At 37.6% G+C, this 16,411-nt stretch overlaps 1 protein-coding gene across 4 annotated transcripts in view; it reads right to left on the minus strand.

The window, feature by feature from the left end:
* Positions 1–16,411, minus strand: part of USP15 (ubiquitin specific peptidase 15) — a 128,551-nt gene that overhangs the window by 97,594 nt on the left and 14,546 nt on the right. For all 4 annotated transcript variants that reach the window (XM_068971205.1, XM_068971204.1, XM_068971207.1 and 1 more), the window contains exon 2: positions 6,814–6,941. In XM_068971205.1, coding sequence (XP_068827306.1) covers positions 6,814–6,941 — 128 coding nt within the window. The remainder of the gene's footprint in view (positions 1–6,813; positions 6,942–16,411) is intronic.

The raw sequence follows: 16,411 nt of genomic DNA on the forward strand, positions 1-16,411 counted from the left end.
CTGATGCTGGGAGGGATTGGGGGCAGGAGGAGAAGGGGACGACTGAGGATGAGATGGCTGGATGGCATCACGGACTCGATGGACGTGAGTCTGAGTGAACTCCGGGAGATGGTGATGGACAGGGAGGCCCGGCGTGCTGTGATTCATGGAGTCGCAAAGAGTCGGACACAACTGAGCGACTGAACTGAACTGACTGATACATATGTTACCTCTCTTGTTCCTGATACCGGTAGTTGTGTCTTTTACCTTTCTCTTGTGATCAAACTAGGTCTTTATCAATTTTATTATCTTCATAAAAAACCAGTCTTTGGTTTCATTGATTTTCTCTATTATTCCTTTTATTTGATTTCTGTTCTGAACTTAGTATTTCCCTTCTTCTGCTTGACTTACTTTAATTTGTTCTTATTTTTAGTTTCCTGTGTCAGTAACCAAGGTCACTGATTTGAGACCTTTCCTCTTCCTTATTCATGTTAAAAGACCTATAAATTTCTCTCCACATAAAATTTATTTGCCTCCCACAAATTTTGGCATGTTTTGTTTTCATTTTCATTTAGTTAAAATAGTTAATTTCTTTGAGTTCTTTTGACCCATGAGTTATGCAGAAGAAGCATGTAAGTTTTCAAACACTTGAAGATGTTTCACCTCTGTTATAACCTTTCGTTTTCCTTACACATGTTAAAAGAGCTATAAATTACCCTCCACATACTACTTACCTGCCTTCCACAAATTTTGATGTTTTGTTTTCACTTTCATTTAGTTAAAAATACTTGCTAATTTCTTCGAGTTCTCTTTGACCCATGAGTTATGCAGAAGTATGTTAGTTTTCAAACACTTCAAGATGTTTCACCTCTCAGTTATTATTATCCCACTGTAGTAAGAAAACATACTTTGTATGATTTAACTCCTGCTAACTTTACTGAACCAGGTTTTATGCAAAATACAGTTTATCTAAATGCTTCATGTGAACACCAAAAAGAATTTTCATTCTGCTGTTGTTCAGTGGGAATACAGTAAGTCCTCTATACATGAACAAGTTCCATTTCAAGAGTGTGTTCATAAGTCCAACAAGGTTAGCCTAGGTATCTAACTAACACAATTGGCTACACAGTAATACACTATAATAGATTTACAACACTTTCCACACAAATAATATTTAAACACACACACACAAAATAAGGAAAACATTTTTAATTTTATAGTACAGTACCTTGAAAAGTATAGTAGTACATAGAGTACAACAGCTGGCATACAGGGGCTGGCATAGAGTGAACAGGCAAGAAGAGTTACTGATGGAAGCAGGAGAGGAGGTGGGAGATGGTAAGAGCTGAAAGACTGTCAGCTAGGAGGCAGAGGGCAAGGTGCAATGTCACTCATGCCTGATGCTGATGACACAGGTTCTGGGTCCTGGCCCGATTCAATTCTATCTACCCTGTTGGAAAAACGATCCAGTGATGTCTGGGTAAGTAGTTCTCTTTTTTCTTGTCACAGATGACAGAGCAGCACTGGACTGCATTCTGAACAGCAGTAGCAAACTTCGTGTACCATTCTACACTTGGGTCCCACACCTCAAAAACAGTGCCTTCTCAAATAAAGAAACCCTCTGCCACTTCATGGGTCATTAATCTCTTCGTTCTTCAGTTATTTCTTCTTCCTCTTGGCTCGCTTCATCCTTCCTCTGGGCCTCCGGTTCCATCAGGTCTTTATTAGGAAGCTCCTCATTTTGCACAGCAAGGAGGTCAATGAGGTCGTCCTCTTGCAGATCTAGCTCCAATTTTTTCCTGAGGCTCACTAAGTGGCTGAAGACCTCTTTTGATTCTTTGTCCACCTTCTCAAATCCATGAAAATGATGAATAAATTATGGGTAAAAGTTCTTCCAAATCCCACTCATGATGACAACTAAACATCACACCAAGCAAAGTCAATGTTTTTTATGGGTTTGTACATGGTAGAGCCCTTCCAAAACTGTTCCAAGGTTGTTCCTGATTTGCCACTTGCCTTTATTGCCTGACAAAAAGTGCAATGTGAGTAATATTTCTTGAAAGCCACTATAACCCCCTAGGTCCACAGGCTGGATAACTGACACAGTATTTGGTGGCAGATACACATTGGGATGAAAGTCATCCATGAACGGAGGGTGGCCGAGAGTACTGTTGAGCAGCAAAAGAATGCTGAATGGGATGTCTTTCCTCAAGCAGTATTTCTCAACTCTGGGATTAAATGGTGGAAAAACCAATCCTGGAAAATGGCCTGTGTAACCCAAGCTTTGGGGTTTCTCTTCCACACAAAAGGAAGAGAGTCCCTCTCTGTTTTTAAGGGCTCTTGGGTTCTCTGAATGAGAAACTAAAAGATGCTCTGGTTTCATACTGCCAGAAGCACTGCCACCAAACAAAGAGAGTTAGCCTATCCTTTAGTGTTTTATAGCCTGGCATCAATTTTTCTTTCTTACTGATACAACTTTGGTCTGAATTCCTCTTCCAGTACAGTCCTCGCACCCACATTAAAAACCTGCTATAGTAAATACGTTCCTTCATCAATAATTTCTTAAAGCATTTCAGGAAATTTCCAGGCAGGTACCATACCTACACTCGCTGCCTTGGCACTTACCTTTACATTGTAAAGCTTGGCTCTAGCCTTGAATCGATAAAAGCAGTCATGGTTGGCTTTACAAGATGTGCCTTCTGATTCTTCACCATGTTCCTTCTTCAAGTCTTCATTAGGCTTTTAACTTTCTCTTGCATCAGCATTAAACTGAGAGCAACTCAGCTGACACTGATCCTGTATTCACATACTGAGAAGTTTCTCCATCTCCTCCATTACTTTTCCACGCTTCTCTGGTATTATTGTCAACATCACTGGCATGGCATACTTCACATGTTCCAAGACTGAATGATTCATGTTATAAGAATAAGTGATCTTTACCATCTTTTTGCCTTGCTCCACTCTCTCAATTATTTTCACTTTTGTTTTGTTATTGCTTGGTGCTTCTTAGCAGTACCAGCTACATTACTGCTGCTTTTATGCTTGCTCCTGAACATCCTGGGCTTGAAATAAAGATACTACACCACTGTACTTTGTACAGTACTTTACAGTAAAGTACACAAAAGCACAACCACTTGTAGAGGATGCAGGCATGTAACAACATATTCCAGACACACAAACCAACTTATATGACTGGATACGTGAATGCACGTACACATCTTTGAAAGTTCGCAGTTAGTATGTAGGGAACGTACTATATTGTATAAATGTCAGGACAAGCAGATTGATTTATTTCCTTTCTACTTTTTTGTCTACACTTTTTCTATTATTTATGGAGAGAATAGTACTGAAATATCCATCATATAATTATGGATATTTTTCTATTTCTCCTTGTGGTTCTGGTTCTGTCAGGTTTTGCTTCACATATTTCCAAGTAATGCCATTAGATGGGTATATATTTTTAGGATTATTATGTTTTCTTAATGAACTGTCCTGGCCCATTTACGATTATGAAATGAACTTTTATCCCTGATAATGTTCACTGTTCTAAATCTTAATGTCTGATATTAAAATGGCCACTCCAGCATTATTTTGATTATAGTGTTGTATGTGTTCAGTTCAGCTCAATCACTCAGTTGTGTCCAACTCTTTGCAACACCATGGACTGAAGTTAGTACGTGTTTTAGTTTTCTACTGCTAACGAATAACCATAGTAGCTTAAAACAATACCTATTTATATTCTCACAGTTCTGTGGGTCAGAAGTTCAGGTGAGTTCAACTGGGCTTTCTACTTAGGGTCTTACAAAGAGGAAATCAAGATGTCAGAAAGGCTTCTCTCCTATCTGAAGGCTCTGGGAAAGAATCTACTTCCAAGTTCATTCAGGTTGTTGGCAGAATTTAGTTCCTCATGGCTACAAGTATGAGGTGCCTGTTTTCTTGCTGGCTATAGGCACAACAATTCTCTTTGTGCCTAGATGACACCTGTCTTCTTTTTCATATAGTCCCATTTTCAAATCAGCAATGAGTTCTTCGCATGCTTTATATCCTAACTTCTGTAACTACCAGCCAGAGAAAGCTCTGCTTTCAAAGGGCATGTATGATCAGATAAAGCTCACTGGGATAATCTCCCTTTTGTCATATAACATAAATAATCACAGGAATGATATCCTAGTCTCAGGTTTCACTCACACTCAAAGGGGAGATGGTTATATAAGAGTGAGGATGACTGGAGGTTAGTCTTAGAATCTTTCAATCTCTATTTGTACTCTGTATTTAAGGTGGGTTTCTGATAGACAGTATACAGTTGGGTCTTTATTTTTTAATCCAATCTTACATTCTCTACTTCAAATTTACATTAAACACAAATGTTCATAGAGCTGGGTTTAAATCTACCATCTCACTTGCTATTCACTTTCTATTTGTTTCATTTGCTTTGTGTTCTTCTACACTTTAAAAAAAAATTTTAAACATTGCTATTTCTCCTTATTATGCATTATATTTTCTGCCTCTTTGCATTCTGGGTACTATTTGTTTGGATCCAAGATATTAAAAATTTTATCTTGTTGGATGGATGCTGGATATTTTTGTATTCCTGCTTCCCAGGTGGCATGTGGTAAAGAATCTAATCTGCCTGCCAATGCAGAAAACCCAAGAGACGTGGGTTCAATCCCTAGGTGGGGAACATACCCTAGAGAAGGAAATGGCCACCCACTCCAGTATTTTTGTCTGAGGGACAAAAATTCCAGGGACTGAGGAGCCTGGTAGGCTACAATGCAAAAAGTTAGACACAACTGAGCACGCGCGCACACACACCAATATTCTGTTCTGTTCTGAGATGCAGTTAAGTTACTTGGAAATAGTCGCTTTCGATTTAGGACAAGAGTATTCATTTTGCCCTTCTATAGAGCCAAACCCATTCTCTGCAGTCTACTCCATGATTTATAACATTTTCCACTCTGGCTACTGTGAACACATTATTCTTGCTCCTTTAGAAGTGAAACCGAGGGTACTCATCAGTTAGATCCATTAAACTATAATTTCTTATGAACAGTGAACTGTAACATGCCTTCACTGATCAAGCTACTTTGTTTTTACAAAAACTCACATGTCCTCCAAGTTTCATAAAGTCTAAAAATAAGATACTTTCCTGAGATGTTTTTCAGGAACTTGCAATCAGCTGCGTTCAGTTCTAGGTAGAGCTAAGATTAAGACCACTAACTGTCCAACTGGGCTTGTATGAAGTGTCCACTTGCTGACCTTTTGACGTGAGAGCGCCCACAATTCCACCCTCAGAACATGCTAACGCCTCCATTTTCTGAACATGTGTCTCATGGAGAAGCAAGCAGCTTACCTGCATCTGCACAAGAATGACTCACTTTTTCTTATCAATTACCCTTCCCCATGCTCTGCATACCTTGGACTACCCTGCTTCTTTATTTCCACAAACACCCTGAGTCCCTTGCTATCAGGTAGGTGGATTTCAGAGTTGTTCTCCCAACTCCTCACTTGGTTGCCTCACAAATAAATCCTTTCCCTGCTGCAAGCTTTGCCATCTCAGCATCTGGCTTGTAGCACATCCAGCAAATGAACCTGATTTGGTCACATGAACCTAAATGACTGCTCTAATTCTTTTGATAATTCTTTTCTGGGCGTTGGGTAGCTTGTCACACACATGCACTAGTCAACAGTCAGCTGAAGACTTACAAGAGTCTTCAGGGGTTTCTGTAGATCTCTAGGTCTCTCTTTCTCCTTACGTGCTGCTCATTACTCTCTGGTCCTCTGCCCTGGAAACTCTGGCTGCCTTGGTCTCCCTGGACTCCAGACTCTTCTCTCAACTAAGGGAGATTGCCAGGCTTTGCATGGGTCTCTCCTTCTGTGCTATGTCTTGGAAACTCTCTCAGTACAGTAAGCTGAGGAAAACATAGGGCTCATTTCATTTGTTTCATACTTCTCAGGGATCACTGTTCTTCACTGCCTGATGTCCAAAGTTCTGAGAACTGCTGGTTCATTATTTTGTGAGGGTTTTGGTTCATTTAAATGGAAAGATAAGTCTAGTCCTTGTTATTCCACCTAGGCCAGTAATCAAAGTTCTAGTACTTAGGTTTTATTGTCTTTAAACGTTACCAGAGTTTTAGAAGAGCTGGCAAGTATTATTAGTAAGGGTTGTAGAAAAATAATCCAAAAATCCAAGAATGTAACATATACCACTGCTCCCCAATTAAAGAAGTTATGTGTCAGTTAGGAAAATAATACACAATAGAGCATTTCCCCCAAACAGTAAGATAGTACTTTTCCCCAAAATAGTGAGATAGTACTTTCTAATTTACATTCTAGTCTTAAAAGGTAATAAACCCTTTTTACATCATAAATGACAAAATTTGTCATGATATAGAAGATTAATTATGACAAAATAATCTGAATTCATTAGGTCAAATCTATAATATAGTCGGCCCTCTGCATCCACAGGCAGGAAAAACATTCCAGAAAGTTCCAAAAACCAAAACTTGAATTTGCTATGTACCAGCAACTATTTACATAGCATTTATATTTTGTTAGGTATTAAAAGTAACCAACAAAAGACTTAAAGTATATGGGAAGACATACATAGATTATATGCAAATATCATGCCATTTTATATAAGGGGCTTGAGCATCCATAGATTTTAGTATCTGAGAGGGATCATGTAACCAAACCCCACATGGACACCAACGGGATGGCTATATAAGAAATTTCTGGTTTATCAATTTATTTACATTAACATTTTCCACATTATATATGTTGACCATAACATATTAAAATGAACACATTTACAAACTTGATTTAAGAAAATAATACCTCTAAGAAGCCCAGAGTTATCGATGGGTCCAGGATAAACGTTTTGATCTCCCATCTGGTATTTGTCCCAACTGTCAAAGCCAACATACTTTTTCCACTGTTTGAACCAGCGACTATCCACGAGGTACCTTAAAAAAAGGAGAAATTGGTTAAAAAAAAAAAAAAATCAAGAACTTTAAGAATAGCAGAAAAGCTATCTTTTAAAAATATATATATATATTTTTTAATGTGGACCATTTTGAATGAATTACAATGTTGCTTCTGTTTCATGTTTTGGTTTTTTGGCTGCAAGGCATGTGGGATCTTAGCTCCCCAACCAGGGCTCAAACCTGCATCCCCCACACTGGAGGGCGAAGTCTTAACCAATGGGCCACCAGGGAAGTCCCTCTATTTTTTATATTTCACTTTATATCAAAGTACATGTCTACTTCAAAGGATTACTGAGAATAACTAATGCCACAGTTGTAGAAGAGAAATATTTCACTTGTGTAAGGTATTATTTCTATTGTTCTAAAAAATATCTACTACAGACAACTACTGACATACACATTAAACAAAAAATCCTTAATAGAACTTAACAAAAAATGCAATAGCTGTTCAAAACAATAGGTGCCAACTGAACAAAAATTCAAATGACAATTAGAAGTCTCAATTAAGGTAAAATTTTATATGCAACACGGTAAAATGTTAACATGAAAAATGGTTCTTTCGCAAAAAACTTACAAATACAGTATGCTAATTGTATGTGTTTTATTGTATCTTTCAAGGAGTAAGGAAACAATTATTAAAGGTTTGGAAGACTGATTTTAGTAATTATAATCAAAGTTTTAAAAGAAACTTTAAAAATAACTAGCTTCTTTACTAACAAAAGTTGATAGCAACAATACTGTTTCCCACTGTTTCTCATACGTAAGTAAAATTTGCTGGGGCAAGCAACTGGTTTTTAATTTATTTCAAAAGTGTGAAACCAAGCACTATAACCATTACTGAAACTATATTCACCCTATTTTCAAATACCTAAATTAGCTTTCTCATCAGATGACCAGTGACGGAAAAAGTAAAATAACAGTCTCTAGCAAAGAAAGCATAAAAAAATTATAAATCTAAAAAAAACATATAAATTTATATTATACCTACCATGCTTTGCCACTGGTTCATAATTATTTTAAAATTCTTTTCCAGAAACATTTTCCCTCACAGTTAACTAGGCTCAATCACAAACAAAAGCAAAGGTCAGCAAGATGTTTAAAGTCCACATGTGTAGTCAAGGTTTTTAGAACATCATTCCAATGCTTCCATGCTTACATTCTATTCATAGAGCCCTGTAGGAATGAAATGCTATCTTTATGTCTGAAAATACCTGAAGTAAAGGCACCAACCTAACAAAACCCCACAATTTTTAAGGAATATTCATCAGCAGTTCGATTTCCTAAAAATGGGTAAGGTGGAATTATCTATACATGAGTATTCCAAACATACTATCAGGGTCATACAATGGAATGCCCACAAGTTGTAGATTTTGATCTATGAGGAAAAAAGAGAATTGAAAAACTAAGTTTTAAGAAAACCCCATTTGTAAGATAAACAAAATAGGTTAGACTAGCAATGTCTTTACATATTAAATTGAATAAAGAAAATTAGACTTAACTGTATGCGTGTATGCATGCTCAGTTGTGTCTGACTCTATGATGCTAAGGATGGTAGCCTGCCAGGCTTCTCCATCCATGGGATTTCCCAGGCAAGAATCCTGGAGTGGGTTGCCATTTTGGTCTCCAGGGGATCTCTCTGATCTAGGGATTGAACCTTCGTCTTCTGCATTGGCAGGCAGGTTCTTTACCTCTGAGCCACCAGGGAAAGCCAATGAAACATGAGGGAAGCAGAAAAAACAGGAGTATCTATTACGGAAATAATGTGTAGTCTTCTTAGGTGTACCCTTGAAATTAGATAAAGTGGACATATAAATGGAAAAAAAAAAATCCAAGACATTTACATGGATTTGTTGTACTGTAAAAACTTTAATCTATTATAGACCTGCCCCAAACACAAGATTCCTCTATTTTAATTCATAAAAGCCTAGGACAAAACCAACAGCTCAGCAAGATTTTAAGTAAGTGAACAAAGACCTAAATCTATTATACATTTTCAACAGCACTCTTAATCTTTGATACGTTATTAAGGTCCAGATGCACCCAACTGTAGCTTCTCAGTTTCTTTTTTGAATAGTTTTAACTATTTGTAAAGGTTGATATTTCATGGTTTTTATTCTTGAAATAGCAATCTTTACAAACAGTTATAACTGATTTTAAGATAGTCTAAAGTCGGTAACTTTGCCTAATAGGTCTTGCATGATCTGATCTGCTCCTACCTCCCTCTTTAGTCTTAACTGGAGCCATTTTTCTTTTTGCTGAGATCTAGTTCCTGGACATACTATCTTCTGCCTCATGGCTCCTTTTGCCTCAAATATTCCCCTACTGCTCTCACCACCTAGTTAACTCTTATTATCTTTCAGATAAGTAAACATCACCTTTCTCAGGGAATCCTTCCATAAGCTTCTCCCCATTTCCTCTTAGTTTGGAAAAGAAAACACAAGATGGCAATCTCAGTTTACTAGTTCTCAAGACTCTTTATTCAGTTACAAGGATTACCTTTAACAATAACAAAATAACTAACATTTGAGCTTTTCTCCTGGGCAAGGCAAGTACTTCTAAGTACTTTAATATACTGACTCACTTACTCCTTTAATTACCCAATGAGGTAGGAACTCCTATAATTTCACAGGCACATAGAAATTAACTTGCCCAAAGTTACAAAGTTAGTGCCAGACCTGTGATTAAGAAAATGTGTTAGTAGCATAGGGAGAAGCGAAAAGACCAATGAAAGCACAAAGAAACAAGAACCAGGCTCAAGTATTCAACATGTGTGGAACTACTCTATACTCTAAAAGCATCATTACAAACCAGTGTAGAAAGATCTGGATATACATACATGGAAAAAATTAATTAGAGCTCTACACCTCACATATATAGTCAGTACTACTTGAGAAAGTTTAAGAAAACCTGAATGTGTTAAACAGGACTGATATAAGGGAACAGTAACACAAAGTCTGCGTATGCTTAAGTACTACTTCACTCTATACAGTGCGAGGACTAGGGTAAAGCAAGTGTGATGCCAAGGGACCCTAACAAGGAGTGCATCCTTTTACACCCTAGGAGGCTTACTTGTCTCAGCCTAGCCCTAACTCCAAAACCAACACTAGATAAATGTAGAAAACTACCCAGCTATACTGAGTTGCACAGGTATGCACAAAACATAAATTTTTACATCTACTTACAGTCACCATGTGCATTATGAACTACACACTCCACATCTGTTACAATTTCTTGGTGCATTTTGGATAACCTTCCTTCTATCATTTCACAAAAACTTACAGGCTGCAATGTTTTTGAATCCCACTCCAAGCAAATTTCCTCTTTTTCAAAATAAAAACGGCATATTTTTGTGATATTAGTGTATTTCTTAACCTTTAATAAATGTAAAACTATGCTACCATTTTTATTAGGTATCTTTTTTAAACAAATGGGTCACTGCCAAGAAATTTTCAAGTGCTGTGCCCCAACACTGTTTTCCCATATGCCCTGTGGGTTTTACTGCAATATAGCACAGTGATTTTTAGGAACACATGCTCTGTTACAGCAGAAACTGAACAAAAATAAATCATAGTTGGATTAAAAACATAAATGTGAATGCAAAAATATAATTTTTTAAAAGAGAATGGAGAAAACTCTTGTTACTTCAGAATATAGGAAGAGTAAACACAAAAAACAAAAACTCTTAAAAGTAAAGATTGATAAAATTGCAAGGTTAAAATGAAAAGCTTCTGTTTAACAGAGGCACCAAGTAAAGAAAGACAGAGATTGGGAAAAATACTGCCTATAACCAACAAAGGATTAGAATACATGGAAAAACTCCTTTAATTTAAAAAGAAAAAGAGGACAATACACAGGACATCAGAATGGCCTCGAGACAAAGGAGAAAGTGTTCTATACCATTAGTAATGTAAATTGGTGAACACACAAGCACATGTATATGTGTCAATAATATTGTGTGGAGAAGATGTGTAGTAACTACAGCTCATGTAAACTAGAATCCTCATTTTGGAGAATAATTTGGCAAATTTATAAAAGATGAAGATGTGCATACTGCAGAATTGCATATTGTCATTGCTAAGTCTTATAAGAAACTCTTGCACATATTTACAAGAATACAACTTGTAATGCAGTTACATTACATATAACGCAACATAATTAGCAAATGGAAAACTAGAAAAGCTCCCTAATATCCAGTCTTCCTATCATGAAATATTATACAAAAACTGAAGTGAAAAATACAGCTGCCAAGTATTAACATGGATAAATCTCAAAACTGCAATGTTAAATAAAAAAAATAGAAGCTGCAAAAGGATACATGTAATATAACACAAATATATTAAGATACAGATATGCACACACAGTACAACTATAGAAAAATTTTAAACATGCCACAAATAACAATATTCATAGATTCATGTATACATATTGAAAATATAAGTAAAGGGAATAATAAAAATCCATTTCTGGATGGTGGCTCCCCGTGGCAAGAGAGGGAAGGGGTTAGGATGAGCGAAACAGGTACAGGGAGATTCAATTGTATTTGTAAAGCTTTTTTTTTTTTAACTAACACAGGTTTACACAGGGGTTTTGTTACATTTTCCTTTGTATTCTGTTTTCTGAAGTAGTATACTTAATATGATCAATATGTTTCCTAATTAATACAGAATAACAGTTTATATGGGCTTCCCTGGTGGCTTAGTGGTAAAGAATCTACCTGCCAATGCAGGAGATACAGGTTTGACCTTTGGGTCGTGAAGATTTCCAGAGAAGGAAATGGCAACCCATGCCAATATTCTTGCTTTGGAAATCCCACGAACAAATTGGACACAACCTAGCAACTAAACAATAACAATGGTTTATGTATAATCTTCATATACATGCACAAAATGAAAGAGTCAAAACACAGACTATGAATAATGTTGCAGTCAAACAAGCTGATAGCAAATAAGATTTCAAACATAAAAACGGGACAAAAATATGTACAGAAAAATGTATAAAATGCATAGCTTTAGTTTTATTACTATTTACTTTTTTAAAGAAATTCACTATTTTCTATTATTATTATTTTCTATTACCTCATATTTATTTTATACTATCTCTTCCAAAAGAAAAGACCCTGATGCTGGGAAAGATTGGAGGCAGGAGAAGGGGATGACAGAGGACGAGATGGTTGGATGGCATCACCAACTTACTGGACATGAGTTTGAGCAAGCTCCAGAAGTTGGTGAAAGACAGAGAAGCCTGGCATGCTGCAGTCCATGGGGTTGCCAACAGTCAGACACAACTGAGTGACTGAACAACGACAAATCTCTTCCAAATCCAACAGATGAATCTCCATTCAGTTCAGTTCAGTCACTCAGTCGTGTCCAACTCTTTGCAACCCCATGAATCACAGCATGCCAGGCCTCCCTGTCCATCACCAACTCCCGGAGTTCATTCAGACTCATGTCCATCGAGTAGGTGATGCCATCCAGCCATCTCATCCTCTGTTGTCCCCTTCTCCTCCTGCCCCCAATCCCTCCCAGCATCAAAGTCTTTTCCAATGAGTCAACTCTTCACATGAGGTGGCCAAAGTACTGGAGTTTCAGCTTTAACATCAGTCCTTCCAATGAACACCCAGGACTGATCTCCTTCAGAATGGACTGGTTGGATCTCCTTGCAGTCCAAGGGACTCTCAAGAGTCTTCTCCAACACCACAGTTCAAAAGCATCAATTCTTCGGTGCTCAGCTTTCTTCACAGTCCAACTCTCACATCCATTCATGACCACTGGAAAAATCATAGCCTTGACTAGACGGACCTTTGTTGGCAAAGTAATGTCTCTGCTTCTCAACATGCTATCTAGGGAGTAAGCGTCTTAATTTCATGGCTACAATCACCATTAGATTTTAACAAAAAGTTACATAAACCTTGAAGAATTTTCTTTAGAAAAACATGACTTGTTTCCAAATTGATCAAATTATGAATCTGATATATAGTAATGCATTCATTTTCAAGAAATTATTTCCTTTTGTTAACTAGAGCAGCTACTAACTAAGCCAGAAAGGTGAAAATGATTGGTTGACATCTCATAAGAAAAGAAAAGCACAAAGGACAAAAGTACAGTTTATTACCCTTGTTATCTGGGAAGATATGTAATCCAAACAATCAAAAAATTCTAAAACTGATATTATACTGAATTTAAGCTGATCAAGCTTTGGTACCAAATATTAAACTTACCAAATATTAAACTATAGACTTGCAACCATCCTAGGTTTAACTAAATACTAATGTGCAAACATCTAGATAGTCCAGAGTAATTATTAACCTCTTTATGATAAACTAATTTAAGTTTCTTACACAAGGAGTCAGTATCATACAGATGAAACTGAGGATGAAATATTTCTGAATAATATTGAGCCATCTGACTGTGTTCCTATATAAAAAGCTATGAAGTAAATGTACCAAAATATGCTTAAGATCATTTCAGCTTTGGGGTGAGGCTTCAGACTGTGGCTGAATCACTATCATTCCCTCTGCTTCAGTGGATTAGTGAAAAGTGAAAGTGAAAATTGTCCAGTTGTGTCCAACTCCTTGCGACTGAATGGACTATACAGTCCATGGAATTTCCGAGGCAGAATACTGGAGTGGGTAGCCTTTCCCTTCTCCAGGGGATCTTTCCAACCCAGGGATCGAACCCAGGTCTCCCACATGCAGGTGGATTTTTTAACCAGATGAGCCACCAGGGAATACAAGGGTCTTTAATGATGATGCCTCAGATTTGTCACTACCCAAAAGGCCTGTTTTCGTTCCAATCCCAAAGAAAGGCAATGGCGAGGAATGTTCAAACTACCACACAATTGCACTCATCTCACACACTAGTAAAGTAATGCTCAAAATTCTCCAAGCCAGGCTTCAGCAATACGTGAACTGTGAACTTCAAGACGTTCAAACTGGTTTTAGAAAAGGCAGAGGAACCAGAGATCAAATTGCCAATATACGCTGGATCATCGAAAAAGCAAGAGAGTTTCAGAAAACCATCTATTTCTGCTTTATTGACTATGCCAAAGCCTTTGACTGTGTGGATCACAACAAACTGTAGAAAATTCTGGAAGAGATGGGAATACCAGACCACCTGATCTGCCTCTTGAGAAATCTGTATGCACGTGAGGAAGCAACAGTTAGGACTGGACATAGAACAACAGACTGGTTCCAAATAGGAAAAGGAGTACGTCAAGGCTGTATATTGTCACCCTGCTTATTTAACTTATACGCAGAGTACATCATGAGAAACGCTGGGCTGAATGATGAAACACAAGCTGGAATCAAGATTGCTGGGAGAAATATCAATAGCCTCAGATATGCAGATGACACCACCCTTATGGCAGAAAGCAAAGAGGAATTGAAGAGCCTCTTGATGAAAGTGAAAGAGAGTGAAAAAGTTGGCTTAAAACTCAACATTCAGAAAACGAAGATCATGGCATCTGGTCCCATCACTTCATGGGAAATAGATGGGTAAACAGTGGAAACAGTGTCAGACTTTATTTTGGGGGGCTCCAAAATCACTGAAGATGGTGACTGGAGCCATGAAATTAAAAGACATTTATTCCTTGGAAGGGAAGTTATGACCAACCTTGAGAACGTATTAAAAAGCAGAGACATTACTTTGTCAACAAAGGTCCGTCTAGTCAAGGCTATGGTTTTTCCAGTGGTCATGTATGGATGTAAGAGTTGGACTATAAAGAGAGCTGAGCACCAAAGAATTGATGCTTTTCAACTGTGGTGTTGAAGAAGACTCTTGAGAGTCCCTTGGACTGCAAGGAGATCCAACAAGTCCATCCTAAAGGAGATCAGTCCTGGGTGTTCATTGGAAGGACTGATGTTGAAGCTGAAACTCCAATATGCTGGCCACCTGATGTGAAGAACTGACATCTGAAAAGATCCTGATACTGGGAAAAACTGAAGGCGGGAGGAGAAGGAGATGACAGAGGATGAGATGCTTTTATCGCATCACCGACTCAATGGACATGAGTTTGAATAGGCTCCGGAAGTTGGTGATGGACAGGGAGGCCTGGCGTGCTGCAGTCCATGGGGTGGCAGAGTCAGACAAGACTGAGCGAGTGAATTGTACTGAGTGATAATTCTCAAACACTAGTACATCAATATGAAAATGTTTCTATAATGATATTATGAGTTCAAAATTACTAAAGAAAATTTCAGAGATTAAGTATCTATGGTCTTCAATCGATCTCAAGTCCCTTAAAAACATCCGACAATCCTCCAGCATATCTCCAGTTTAGCCTTCTTTACTTCCAATAATTATTTCAAACCTTTTCAAAACATTAAGTCTCTAATCCATTAGGCTGAATAGACAGCCTTGCTGCTTACTTTTCAAAGAAGTAAGCCCCAACTTTCTAACTCTCTTACTCCACACCTTTATCATCAGTGATTCCCTTACATACCCGTGGAGTATATAACTCTCCTTAAATCTAAGGCTAATAATTTTTGTTCCTATTCTTTGGATCTAATTTCCTTCTGCCTCCTTGGAGACTTAACTCATAAACAGCCCCTACCATCTTTTTTTTCCCCCTGTATCTATTCTGTTTTTTTTCACTTAGCATGTAAGAAGATCCACTCTTTTCCCCCTTCTGCCCATATGACTGCCCTACTCACATACTCATTTCCTCTTCTATCTGCTCCCATTTTTCTGATTTGTCCTTGCAGCCAAACTTCTCCTTCCTCAATCTTCACTTACTCTTCAGCAAAGCACAACAGATCTTGCTATCCCACTGTGCCCTCAAAAAGGTCCTCATGAAGTCACCAATGGCCACCCTACCAAATCTAAAGGATTCATAATTTTGTTACCGTATCAACTGCTTTTAAAAATAACCTCAGTGACTATACCTTTCCGGAGGGCAGGAATATATCTGTATCTAAATATATTTAGCTATTTTACAAGACTCCCTACTTCTACCTAAATGTTAGTAGTCACAGAGCTGCTCTTCAATTTCCTCTTTTCTCACAGTCAACAGTCTCCGTGATATCATACCTTCACCAGGAGTCTAAAATCTGCATGCTAAGACCAATCCTCAAGTTCTTGAATATTTCCAATTTCTACTCATCCATATCAACTTGGATTTTTTATAGAATTTCAACTTCAAGTTGTCAATTGTCTTTACATCCCCAAATGTACTCCTTCTCTAATATCTCTTTAATAAATGTCATCAGTAATTTAGTTTCCCAAACCAGAAACCAAATTATCCTATATTCCTCCATGACCCCTTAACATCTAGCAACCAAGTCTGTCCCTCTCTTCTTCATGCTCAGAGAAGTCTCTTAGTTCTGTAACTCACCCTCCTCATCAGTCTTAAGTGGCACAGAGTACTATAACAGCTGCCCAACTTATACCTGCTTTAAATTTGCTTGCTTCCAATTTAGCCTCCATTCTGCTGCCAAACATTTTAAAAACACA

Source organism: Capricornis sumatraensis, chromosome 4, assembly GCF_032405125.1.
Source record: "Capricornis sumatraensis isolate serow.1 chromosome 4, serow.2, whole genome shotgun sequence".
Lineage (NCBI taxonomy): Eukaryota > Metazoa > Chordata > Mammalia > Artiodactyla > Bovidae > Capricornis > Capricornis sumatraensis.